At 46.7% G+C, this 12,084-nt stretch overlaps 2 protein-coding genes across 4 annotated transcripts in view; both read right to left on the reverse strand.

Moving 5' to 3' along the window:
* The window catches only part of CARS1 (cysteinyl-tRNA synthetase 1), a 34,678-nt gene extending 33,837 nt beyond the window's left edge, over positions 1-841 (reverse strand). Inside the window, exon 1 of one of the 2 annotated variants that reach the window (XM_075094599.1) lies at positions 735-841. In XM_075094599.1, coding sequence (XP_074950700.1) covers positions 735-759 — 25 coding nt within the window. In that variant the 5' untranslated portion in view covers positions 760-841. The remainder of the gene's footprint in view (positions 1-734) is intronic. The other variant, XM_075094601.1, reaches the window with a different exon arrangement.
* Positions 842-1,048: 207 nt separating this feature from the next.
* On the reverse strand, positions 1,049-12,084 carry LOC142057827 (uncharacterized). 2 transcript variants are annotated; one of them, XM_075094602.1, is made up of 10 exons: positions 11,810-12,084; positions 10,391-10,484; positions 9,427-9,558; positions 9,113-9,224; positions 8,429-8,502; positions 7,624-7,719; positions 6,609-6,643; positions 3,567-3,890; positions 3,058-3,106; positions 1,049-1,790 (listed from the first exon to the last, which is right to left on the reverse strand). In XM_075094602.1, exons 1-10 carry the CDS (start codon positions 11,840-11,842, stop codon positions 1,495-1,497), a joined length of 1,245 nt encoding a protein of 414 aa, XP_074950703.1. In that variant the 5' UTR covers positions 11,843-12,084; the 3' UTR covers positions 1,049-1,494. The 2 variants fall into 2 exon arrangements, with proteins under 2 accessions (XP_074950703.1, XP_074950704.1); XM_075094603.1 differs by lacking the exon at positions 9,427-9,558.

Consider the following 12,084-nt stretch of genomic DNA (forward strand, 5'->3'; position numbering starts at 1 on the left):
CATCTCTTTGAACCCATCAGGCTGGAGAACAGCTGTTTCCAAACTTCAGTACTGAGAAGCTCCAAGTTTTTTTGACAAATGAACATGTGTCATCATTAACCTTTACGTTAGAGGCGAGGTATGGCGTGGGATTGCCTCCCATGGTCTTGGAAGGCACTGGAGGTCCTCTGATCCATAGGCGCCAGCATGAGAGGTGCAACTGGAACCTATAGATCTCCATGTTTCCCACTATCCATACACGTACAGACCCGGTCACATGTCAAACTCCTCGCTCCTGACACCCTGAAGCGGCATCAGGAGCTGCTTACGTGTCACCCACCGATGAGGGAGACAGGTGACCTCCACAGGGGCACCCACACAACAAGGGGCACGGCGGGGCGATTTCACACATTGACCTTTGACCCAAGCGTGTCATCACGGCTGATGGCCTCGCACCTCGGGGGTCTGCAGTGGTGGGGTCCCCCCCAGCGCACGCTGCCACAGACCTCGAGGAACGCGTTAAGGAGACCCCCCAGGACGACGCCCCAACGCCCCCAGCCGCCATCTCCCTCCCCGACGCCTCAGACCACCGTGACAGGGCGGTGGGTCGGCGGTTCCCCCCCCCCCCGCGCCTGACGTCACGGCGCCCACCTGACACCGTGACAGCGGCGGAGGCGTGACGCCAAACCATGACAACCCCAGAGGACACCTCGTCTCGCCTCAGCAGGTCTCCCCGGCGCCGGTCACCGACTTACCCTGCTCGGCGGCGGCCGCTGCCATCCTGCTGCCTCCTCCCCTCGCTCAGCGAGCTGATGCAACAGCGTGTCCGGAAGCGTCGCCCCGCCCCGCCCCGCCCGCCTCTACGCTATTTCCGACGGGTGCCCCGCGTCACCACGGCAACGGGGGAGCACCGCCCCCCCCTTCCCGCCAAACCGCGGCCGTCACGCAGCCAATCTCTCCTCAGGGGCGGCCGTTGCGTCGCAGGGGGTTACCTCAGCCGGGCGGCCGCAGAAGCGACCTCGCAACACCTCCCACCCTCAGACCACAACGTCAGCGAGTCAACTCCAGCTTTTAGCTCAACCGTCTTTTATTACTGTGCATCAAACATAAGTTATGAGCAAAAAGATACAAAACAAAATGCAGTCGTTTCAGAAACCGAAGCATTGCAATCCTCTCAAAAACAGCAGCAGCCTCTTCATTCCCACTGCCTGGGGCTCAAACAGCACGGTCCTGCCTCACGCGAAGGGAAGCGGGAGCTGGAGCACCTTGCTCTGAAGCTGGCATCCGGCGCCTGAGTTTAATATCATACAACTCAAAAGACCTTAGTGAACATTGCAACCGGAGTCCATGTTAACGCCGACAGCATTAAATCACTTCCAGCTCCCCGTGTGAAGGTGAGCAGGATATCAAGTCCGTGCCATCACTTTTACTAGCAGTTTGTCAACATCCTCATTTACAGGAAGTTTGTAGACATATATATGTACACAGAAACATTTTTTAAATTCATTGTAAACATTAATCTGTACCTTCTAATTTACTTATAATGTTATTACTTTTTAAAGTGTTCAATACATTATCATAAGCCTTGATATCTAGATGCCTTAACTCATCCAGTAACTTAATAATAGATTGTTTCTCTCCCAGTGTGTTTTTCCAGGTGAGAAGCATCTGATAAGACTGCTCTTCTGTATCATTAGGGAAGTCATAAATAATTTTTAAAATATCATTTTCATTAAGATGAGTTCTCATAAACCTCTTCCATTTTTTTGGTGGTACTTCATTTATGAATGCCCAAAAGCTATCTCTCAGTTCTGAAAGAGAAAACACACATCAGCTTAGGTTTTTGCAATACAGGGTTTTTTTCATAGCTAACATACATCCTTTCCCATTAGATTTCAGCCAATACACACACAGACTAAACAGCAGCAGCAAGGCCAGGTTTGGCACCTAAAAAGCAGCAGGACGAATAGGTTTCCTACTGAGTGATCTTGAAAGAAGCTAAACGTATTAGTCTACATATCTCAAAAGTAGTCTCTTAAGATGAGATGCCATTCAATAAAGGTGGTTTTGAGGAAGGTGTCATTGGCCTGCACATCTTCACTTAAGCTTAATAGGGCTACTCAACAGTGGGCTTTAACCACTTCACTATGCTACTGGTATAGTGGGGTTTGCCATGCCAAGATCAGCATAAGCAAAACCCATCACTTGGACATCCAGCGCATCAACTTGCTGGGCACAGGCAGATGTATGGGGATTTGATGCAGTCTTCCACGTGAGTGGACATCTGACAGAAAGATTTCCTGCTCTGACCTACACCTCACTAGTTAATGCAGAGTACACTGCCGCAATGCAGACTTGCTTAAAACATAGAAAAAAATTTTGCACCATCGTTATACTTAAAAGCACTATTACACTGTGGGTTTAGAGGAGAAATGGAGTGAGGAGCGGCTAAAGTCACTTAGTTTGTTCAGCCTAGAGAAGAGGAGACTGAGGGCAGACCTCATCGTGGTCTGCAGCTTCCTCACAAGGGGAGGAGGAGGGGCAGGCACTGATCTCTCCTCTCTGGTCACCAACAATAGGACCCAAAGGAATGGCAGAAGATGTGGCAGGGGAGGTTTAGGTTGGATATTGGGAAAACGTTCTTCCCCCAGAGGGTGGTGGAGCACTGGAACAGGCTCCCCAGGGAGGCATCACGGCACCGAGCCTGACGATATTCAAGGAACACTTGGACGATGCCCTCAGACACTGGGAGTGAATTTTGGGTTTGCCCTGTGCAGGGACAGGAGTTGGACTTGATGATCCTTGTGGGTCCCTTCCAACTCAGGACATTCTATGATTCACTGTACCCCGTGCCAAAAAGCCGTGCTTTAAAGTAGAACAATTCGCCACAGGGATTACAACTTCTCTCAAACGTAATAATAATCCTGTTTCAGCACATTTTTACAAAAAACTGAACGCCTTGTAGCACTGAGCAATATTCTTTAGCCTCCCTACACTATTCCTTAAGTAGACGAAAGTCAACAGGGGGAAAAAAACCAACAACAAATTCCAAGTGCTGCCAATTTATGGAATACTTACCTTTCTGAGAGAGATCTTTAACAATTATTCGATACTTTGCTTCTCGTACCTGTAATACAAAGTTGGACTGTTACTCCAACATATCGGACCACTTCACTCACGATTATTCCTCAGCTACTTGATAGCTTGCTTCAACAGCACACATGCCAGTAAGGGGGAAGGGGGCAGATTTCACAGCACAGCTGAAAGTATTTGAGTAAAGAAAATTGCATACTGAAACAGCCACACTACTAGCTCCAAAGCAAAACAACAAGGTAACACATTTGCTGCTATTGCAAAATAACAGCTTCTGTGTAAACATTGAACGGGGGCAGAACAGTTAAATGAGGGACTAGTTTGCTTTCTCAAGATATCACTTCCCATACTTTCTATTACATCTTTAAAGCAAAACCTCCTCTTCCCTATCATTCTGCCTGAAAACAGCATCTATCACTCAAGGAATAGCTAAGAACTCTACTGAAATTACACGTGTATGAGAGAAAATACAATAATTTCACACACACACTTACCATACAATTTTCTGGTATCCTACCACTTGCTGCATTCTGATGAAAAGCAGGATTCTGCCCAGTTTTTGCTGGTAGTGAAGACTCAGCAATCCTCCTCCAGCACCTTTTCATGTGTTGCCTCCAGCCCCCGGACAGGATAGTGCCCCGCTCAGAAAGTGCAACACTGTTTTCCTCTGGCGACCTGGTTTTTACTTCCAGTTTAACATTGGTTTCCTCTTGCCCCTCCAGGCTCTCACCAGAGTTCTCACCCTCTGGGCTGGTTGTGTTATTTGCATGTGCCTCCACTTCTGGTAAAATCAGGCTTTCAGTACTGCCCTCAGACTCCTGTAAAGAATAAGAACATATCTTAAGAGATGTTTCACAGGTAGGCCTTCAAGGACAATCTGGAGGAAGAAAACAGGATACTTAAAAGTTACCAGAAGCCAGAGAAATATTAGGAGAGCTGCTTTTCTGGCAGAGTTACAAACACACAAAAGTTACAGCCTTTACAGACTTGAATTTCAAATGGTTTCAGAGCTTAAACTCCCCACTTCGCTGGCATTCTGCTCCCACTGGACTGTGGGGTAAGGCTCACAGGCTACCTCCATGACAAATGCAGGGAACTTTTCCTGATGTTTTTACTGGAGCATATTGCTACTTGCTCCTCTCTAGGTATGGAAGGTATGCACCTGTCCTGAGGCAGGAGGAAATTAAATTGCCTTGCTGCACCTGAGCTGACTAACAGCAACAGGGTCCTGAAACCTATAATTCTATCAAGGCTGATGTTCTCAGAGCTTTTGCCAAGCTGATAATAGTCTATAAGCTCAATGTAAGTGCCCTAGCTTGGATTTCTTTTGGCATGATAAGTTTTTCTGGGAGGCTTACAAACTAGAATCAGTTGAAAGAAGCCAGGGAGTACCAGTGTGCATTGCATAGTTTTGTGAGAGGACAAAGAGGGAAGGAAGCAAGGAGGGCTGTATCAATTTTAGCATTGTGAATACATTAAACAAGCACGTGCCAGGGACTATAGCTCCAACTTATCAAGAACAGTATAATTACTAAGGAGACCAGCATCCATCTGGCATATAAGCTAGTGCTAAAACTAGAAAGGTTTAGGATTTTTTTTTTTTTAAGGTAGAAAATGAGGGCGAGGAGTGACTTTTTCCCAACTTGTGTTTGTTAAGGAACAGTTTTCCCATGAGCATAAGCCAGTGTGATTTCTGTTTCCACAGTCAGCAACCCACGTGTGACACCACCATGTGACCAACACACATAAGCAGGGGTGTGAGGAAAACCACCCCCCGCATCACACATGTAGTAGTACATCATCCTCAATGAATCGACTTTGTTTAAGGGTACAGACAGGTTAAACAAGTTGATCCTATTTATACAGAGTAGTTCTTAAATAGGTAACCAAGTGACCAAAGGTACACAGCACGGCTAACTAATAGCTGCTGCTCTATTTTGGAATGAAATAAAGTATCAGCAGTATTTTTTCTTGCAGCAGTATAAATTCACTGGTACTTTGGAAAGGACAGCATGTTGGTCCCAAAACACCTGGTTGCAGGACTGGATCAGCATAGCTCTTCTTAGCAAATAAGCCTTTTGTTACAGTAGCATGAACACTCCAAGTGTGCAGATGTTGCAACTCAAGTCTGTGACAACTCATGTCAGAGCTAAGCATCACCATACACCAATTTGTGATTGCATTATTCTACCTCCATTTTATTCAAAATTAAGAGATGTTATATTTGCCTATTCCTATGCTACAGCACTTTGACCAGGTTTTTTGTTAGGTTTCTTCATCAGCTTCTACGAATACACAAAGCGCTGCAAGTCTGGCCACGGCGTGGGGGGAGACACAACCCAACAAAAAGCCATGGCTGATTCATATATTTGAGCCACTTATGGACCTTAAAAGAGAGAAGAGTTTAAGGTGATGTTTTTAACAGATCTTTCAATCCTGTTTCTTCAGTCTTCAAATATTTGTGACATAATTAACATGAATTTAATTACCTGTAATGTTCAACTAGTAAGATTAGACAAGAGCTCACACACTTGGCGAGTAGTGCACGCATTGGGTGGGGGATAAGGCAGGCAGCAGGGAGAAGGTGCTGTACACATGCTACGAGATGAATTTGGATGCTTCTCTTAGATCCTCATCAAGACAAATATTTGTTTTACAGCTTGGTGTTACACATCATTAACTACACTAGTGAAGACTGAGCTCATTTTTGTCTCACCATGCTGTTAGGAGTACACCTTCTAAAGAGAGAAGCTAAAGCTAGACTAGCTAAATACAAGCTAGTCTCTTACCTTGCAAAATGCTAGGCTAGCAATAATTGTTTTAGACTGAAACAGTATGGTTCTGAAATAGTGTTTGACTACAGGATGCCAGGGTAAGCCTAGCTTTAAAGTGGAACATATGCCAGCGGCCAGTCTCCACTTTGTAAACCCTTTTCAGGGGGGTACTTCCGAACTGGTACACTCCAAGCCCTGAACACCTCGTCTTATGGGGCTGTCTAAGACCAAAACGTTGAACTGCCGTGTTCTGGTCTGTAGCTTGTGACATGAGCCCAAAGATAGGAAGACTCAGTCACTTTGCTGGATCATGAGAAGTAAGCCTTATGAACAAAAAATGTTGTCGTCAAAAACCAAGGCAAGCTAGAACACCACCACACAGGGAAGTGATAGCTGACTCTGCCCAGGGAATACACACATGAAGCAGCAAAGAACCAATTGGATCAAGGCATAACTTGGAGAGAGTTTGAAGTGAAAGCTTGCACTTTAGGCAAATTTTTTTCCACTTTCAAAACATCCTGGCCACAGGCTCTGGAATGTTTCCAAGGGAAGTACTGGAAAGGCCAACTGCAGTGGACACATGCAGCTAACGAATGCATCAGGCCCTTGCTAACATCTGGCCCTGTATGAATCATAACTTGTTGCATCACAGGAACACATCCTACCAGAGGTCTACAGTGAGGCAAAAGTTGAGAGCTGTGTATCAGCTACAATTAAGCTGCACAAAACTGAGATGAAGCACTTGATCCATCAAATACTTACCAGACCTTTCTCCATATCTTTATCAGTTGAAGCAGCTGGAAAACAAGATAAATGTCTAAGAAACTTAGGAATTGCAGCAACTTAAACATAGCTGAATTCATACACAATTTATATGCAGTAGACACATTGATAACAAGCCAAAGCTCTAAGACAAGCTATTTAATTTCCTTGACCTGTCATACATTTAATGAGAGCACTACCCTCAGCTTCCAAAAATGGCACAAACACTGTGCCTTCATACAGGGGATGAAGCATCCCTTTTGGTGAAATACAGACCACAAGATGCAGTTTGGCTTTTGAGCCACTCTTTCAACCTCCCCCCTTCCAGCTTATGCTTCTTGGTATTTTTGTGGGCTATTGCAACACAGGAGAGAAGGCAGAAATTTTCTTTACTGCAATACAATCAGTAAGACACTATTTGAACAAAAGTTAACATGTAAAATTCAGAATAATTTTCAACACTATTCTAACTAAACTAGTTTCAAGAACTTCAATATACAGTAGTAGAAAGAAAAGTTTCTCAGGAAAATATTTCTATTTCCACTATAAAAAAAAAAAAAAAAAAGGAATTCACACAGAATTTATCAACCTAACATTCCTGTTAAGGGACTCAAATGATGAAGGGGAAACAATTTGTAGAAAAAGCCTCCACAGCCAAACACAGTGAATGAAAGTAGTTAACGATATAATTAGTTGCTACTTCTTGCTTCATACATCTGAGCTCACACACAGATTTCTCTTTGCCAATAGCAGAAGTCCTTTTAAGGACCTTACACTAATCTTGCTTTGAAGCAAAGGCATCTGCCGGCAAAGAAAGAAAGCTCATAGCTAAGTTTATGCATTTTATTTACTGAACAAAACTAGATTCCATTATATGGGAGTTGCTTAATTGAATCGCATACTAAACGAGCTAGAGCTTTTGTGTTACCCTATAAGGTAACACCAAGGCCAGGGATAGCCTTAGCACATGCTTTGCCTAGTTCTGGGAAGTTATGGACAGTAATCAAGCAGTTACCTTTATCCCTCTTCAGCTTTCTAATTCCTAAGAACATCAACAAAACAGCAACCACTACCACCACAATCACAATAATCCAAACAAAGGCTGTACTTCCTACAAAAAAAAAAAAAGGAATAAAATTAGTACCACAGCAGTCGCCAAACAAGATATTTTGAAGTGCAAGTCTTCCCCGCTCACCTCAAGAGCAGCCAAAGCTCAGCACTAGTACAGTGACCCAGCTAGCTTGTCCTGGCAAAGGCACTGGGACTATCAGCTGACCTGAACATGCAAGTACTTGTTTGCACTGCACATCACTATCCCAAAGGCAGCGGGGGATTCTGTATAGAGCTGCAAAACAACTTCTACAAGGTTTTCTGAAGAGGTATTTAAGAAAAGGGGGAAAACAAATACGCAAAAGACAACAGCAGGCTTCAGCTGCTGTAGTGTTGGCAGCATCAGTTCCTTTCTCTAGTGTAGCAGAAGCTGTCTACCAGCACAAGAGAAAGCCACTCCATACACATCTTCTCAGACACAGAAGACATGGAAGAACTCTTTGCACTATCCATAACTTTCAACAGTGTCACTGTTGCAGCTCTGAAAACCCTGGCAATAAACGCAGCTTTTTACTGAGTGAAATTTAAGATAGTTTGTCACTCCAACACCTTTGGGAACTTGTCCCTAGCAAGTAACTTCCAGACCAAAATATAGAGGCTCTTAAACTTGTTACAGTAGTTCAAACCACCATTTTGCAGACTTCTCTGGTGTTATTAGCCTGAAGCCACACACCCAATAGAGCAAGCTGAGAGGTATTTGTGTACCAGACCTTGATCAGGTAAGCCACATCCTAGGTCCATAGTAGCATTGCAATTCCGCACAATTTCTTTCCCTTCCGGACACCTGAAGTGGATGGCAACACAGGGTTGTATCAACATTTCCAGAGCAATATGCAGCTCCACCCAGGCCTATTGGTTTGGGGTTTTTTTTTTTTCAGGCACAACTTAGAGACATGAACAGAACATGCATAAACAGATAGCTTTGTTGGAAGTGCACCTTTAAACAACCCAAGATAACACTACAGTATTAAAGAGAAGCAAAGCAGATAGAGGCTAACATTTATGAGCCTTAAGTGGCAGGGTAAAACCCCCCACAGAGCAGATGCATTGTTCATGCACACTTAGTTTCCTTCAACAGCTGGTTCTACCTCTCAAAATTTTGGACTGGCTTCTACAAAGCTCATTCAAGTGTGTACGTGAGGAAGTACTACTGTGAAGGCAAGAAAAGTGTAAGCTTATAGTCATAAGCAATAAGCACAATACCAAAATACATATCTTTCTAGGCCTCAACATCATGTATTTTGATGCCTGAAATTTAAATGCATGAACAACACATTTGGCTTCAGGGTAGTTATTTACAGCTTAATAATGCATTAGGTATTGGCACAGATTGGGCCACAGCTCCAACGTTCCCTAAAAGGAAAACAGTCACTTACATTCATTATCAAACTTACATTTTACTGCATCTCTGACATATTTCACAGCCCTCAGCGGGGCAGAAATACCCTTGTTTGCATTGGCATTCAGTATCGTGCGTCAGAGTACAGGGTCTCAAAGTTATCTGATCTAAAAATAAAATATAAGTTACAAAGTAAATATAAGAGTTGCAACTCTACAATGATGCAAAAATTACTCAGGCCATAAAGGCAATTTATTTATAAGTTCAATATCCTCAATGACTGGAAGTGCAAAAAACCCAGAGGACCAGGCTTTCTGCATTAAAAAAAGGGGAAAAGGATTAAGGTTGCATCAAAATTGTGCTTGGTACCCTCTTTGCACTGTCTGCACAACAGGCATTCTTCCAAGCCGTTCTCATGGGCAGTATAACCCTCTCCTTCCGTGCAAGGGACACATCTTCCTCTCAAATGTGAGGCACTGCAGTGCTGAGCAACATAAGTACCTGTGGAAGGTGAGAACGAGCAGCGGCAGCAGTCTCAAGGGATCATTTAACAGGCAGAGGACTATAACAGGACATTACAACACAAACCCATTTTTGGTGAAAGCTCAACTCCTCCTCGCACGCGAACAGTGCGCCACGCAAACCAAGGAGGGTCAGGAGGCATATTCGCAGCTCGCTGCTCCAACAGGGAGTGGTGGCAAGCAAGGCATCCAGCCAGGCCTCTGCCGGGATGCACCAGCAATGAGGGTGACTCACTGCAGCAGCTCACAGTCACCCACATGGCCAGCACCATCTTCTCTGAAGGGAGATGGCAGGCACAAGGAGAATTGCTCATGACAACCTCTTTTCCTTCGTTTGAATTATCTTTAAATACATCCAAGAGCCCTCCAATGCTACCTAAGGGCAGGGTGCTTCTGAGCACAAGGCTTGTAAATTGTGCACCCAGCGAGCGAGGAGGGGAGAGCAAAGGCAAACCAAAGTTTTACCTGCAGACACAGAAATATCAGAATTCCCCTAGGCATGTTCTTTGTGCTAAGTGAAGGATTTAAAAAAAAAAAAAAACAACACACACAAAAAAACCCACACCGCCACCCGACTTTGAACCTCAACAGTGGGCAGAGGTTTCCTGGCTTGCCGCCAAGGCGCCTCTCCCAGTCGTCATCTATTGCGTAAGGGGCTCTCAATTCAAAATGGAGCCCCAAGAAGCCACCACAGCTCCAACCAAGCTAACACTTTCAATGGAGGAAATGTAAAACACAATACAGTGACACAGTCATTGCCACAGGGGAAAAAAGCCACAGCCATTAGCAGCTACAAGTGCCTAAAGCCTTACCTGCTGGACAAGCTACACAGCAGCGACCTTCATGTAAGTATTCTCCCACTCCACAGTCCTCTGCTCCAGTTCCAGGCATCATCAGCAGTATAACCTACAGCAGAAACAAAAAGGCATCTGAGTGACTCATCCTCCCAGGACACGATAACCATCTCAGGGAGATGTTCCTGTAAGGACTTGAAAACACCTTCAGAAGTTTATGGGAAGCCACAAAGGAAACCCAAACTAATTTCTGCTAAGTGTGCTGCTCATGGAGGTAATTACAATCAAAGCCGTGGGATTAGAGCAGCACCATGCAGCGGCTGTTGAGCTTTAGGCAGCTGTTCACCCAGCTCCCACCCCCATTTTAAACATCTATTTCTTTTTACTAATTCACCACAACTGAACTTCAGAGGCCGAGGTTTCTGCCTCGTCTAAGGGGTTCGTTTCTCCCTCAGCTTTTTTAGTTCAGGAGGGCCAGCGTTAGCCTCCTTCCTGCACAAGGGAGGAAACGCCCCAGAGATCCCATCCAATATTTCTCTGCAATCTTTGTCAGAAGGCAAGTAGTTCTGACTCATTAACCAAATAACTTACTGCAGCCACGGGAGCATTAGGAACACCGGGTGTTTTAAGACCCCGTGAGCCGCAGAGCCCTCGGCAAGCCGGAGCGGAGCAGAGCGGGGCGGCGGGGACCACTACGGCGGTGCGAGGCCTCCAGATGCCTCCCAAGGAGGCCAGCGGGGAGCCCAGAGGCCGCGGGTTTCAAGCCACCGAGGTACCTGCCTCGCTTCCAGCATGGAGGCGAGAGAGAGCGGTGAAACAGAAGCAGGGGACGGGGCGACCCGGCGCTGATAACCGCCTGCGGCCAGTTTCTAGGCTGAAACCGAGAGTCCCCGCTCCCCGGCTCCCGCGGCGCCACTCTTTGGACCACCTCCCCGGGGGACCGTAAGTCTCCCTCATAATTGTATAGTTTCGAAACCCACCATCTTCAGAATTAGAGGAGGAGAGGGCCTTTGAAGAGCTCGCTCCCGCCCTGCAGGGCCCCCGCGGGGAGGCGGCACGGGCTGCGCCACCTGCCTCCCCCAGCGCGGAGCCGAGCTCAGGGGCCGGCTTACCACCACGGCAGCTGCACTTCACATGCTTTTCAGGCTTATAAGAGCTGCGCTAACGCCGGACACCCGAAACTTCAGGCAACACGCAATAAAAGTTACGGGAAGTTACTAAAGTCTCCTGAAGAAGAGGAGGGTAAAAAACCCCGCAAGGCTCCTCCACGCTGGGCTTGGAGGAAGGTGTGGGTTTTTTTCTCCCCCTCTCAAAAGTAAGGATTTGGGGCTGGCTGCGGCCAGGCGCCAGCCTCGACTCGCGGGGAGCAGGTGGAGGACGAGCCCCTGCCCGCACACACCGGCCCGGGCCCGAGACGCCCCTCGCCCCGTCACTCACCACCAGCACCCCCGCCAGCGGTCCGGCTCCCATGGCGGCCCCACGCTCGGCTCGGCTCAGCTGGGCTCGGCTCAGCACAGCCTGAGCTGTGCCACCGCCCCTTTATCCGCCCCCGGGGCGGGTCGCGCCCGCCCCCGCGGGGCTTCGGAGCCCTCGCGGGGGAGAGCAGCGGAAGAAGCGGGGTGCGTGTACCCCCAGAACGAGCTGCCCGCTGCCGGGGTCAGCGAACACCCCGTCGTGTGTTAAGATATGGCCTGGTACCGGGCTTTGCGCCT

Source organism: Phalacrocorax aristotelis, chromosome 5 (genome assembly GCF_949628215.1).
Source record: "Phalacrocorax aristotelis chromosome 5, bGulAri2.1, whole genome shotgun sequence".
NCBI classification, from domain to species: domain Eukaryota; kingdom Metazoa; phylum Chordata; class Aves; order Suliformes; family Phalacrocoracidae; genus Phalacrocorax; species Phalacrocorax aristotelis.

What these genes read in the sequence shown, in the direction of transcription:
- LOC142057827 (XM_075094602.1), bottom strand. Translation starts at nt 11,842, where the DNA reads ATGGGAGCCGGACCGCTGGCGGGGGTGCTGGTG. An exon ending in AAGATATGGAGAAAGGTCTG is followed by an intron (nt 3,891 to 6,608) that starts GTAAGTATTTGA and finishes TATTCTTTACAG; the next exon opens with GAGTCTGAGGGCAGTACTGA. An exon ending in TAAAGATCTCTCTCAGAAAG is followed by an intron (nt 1,791 to 3,057) that starts GTAAGTATTCCA and finishes TTTCTCTTTCAG; the next exon opens with AACTGAGAGATAGCTTTTGG.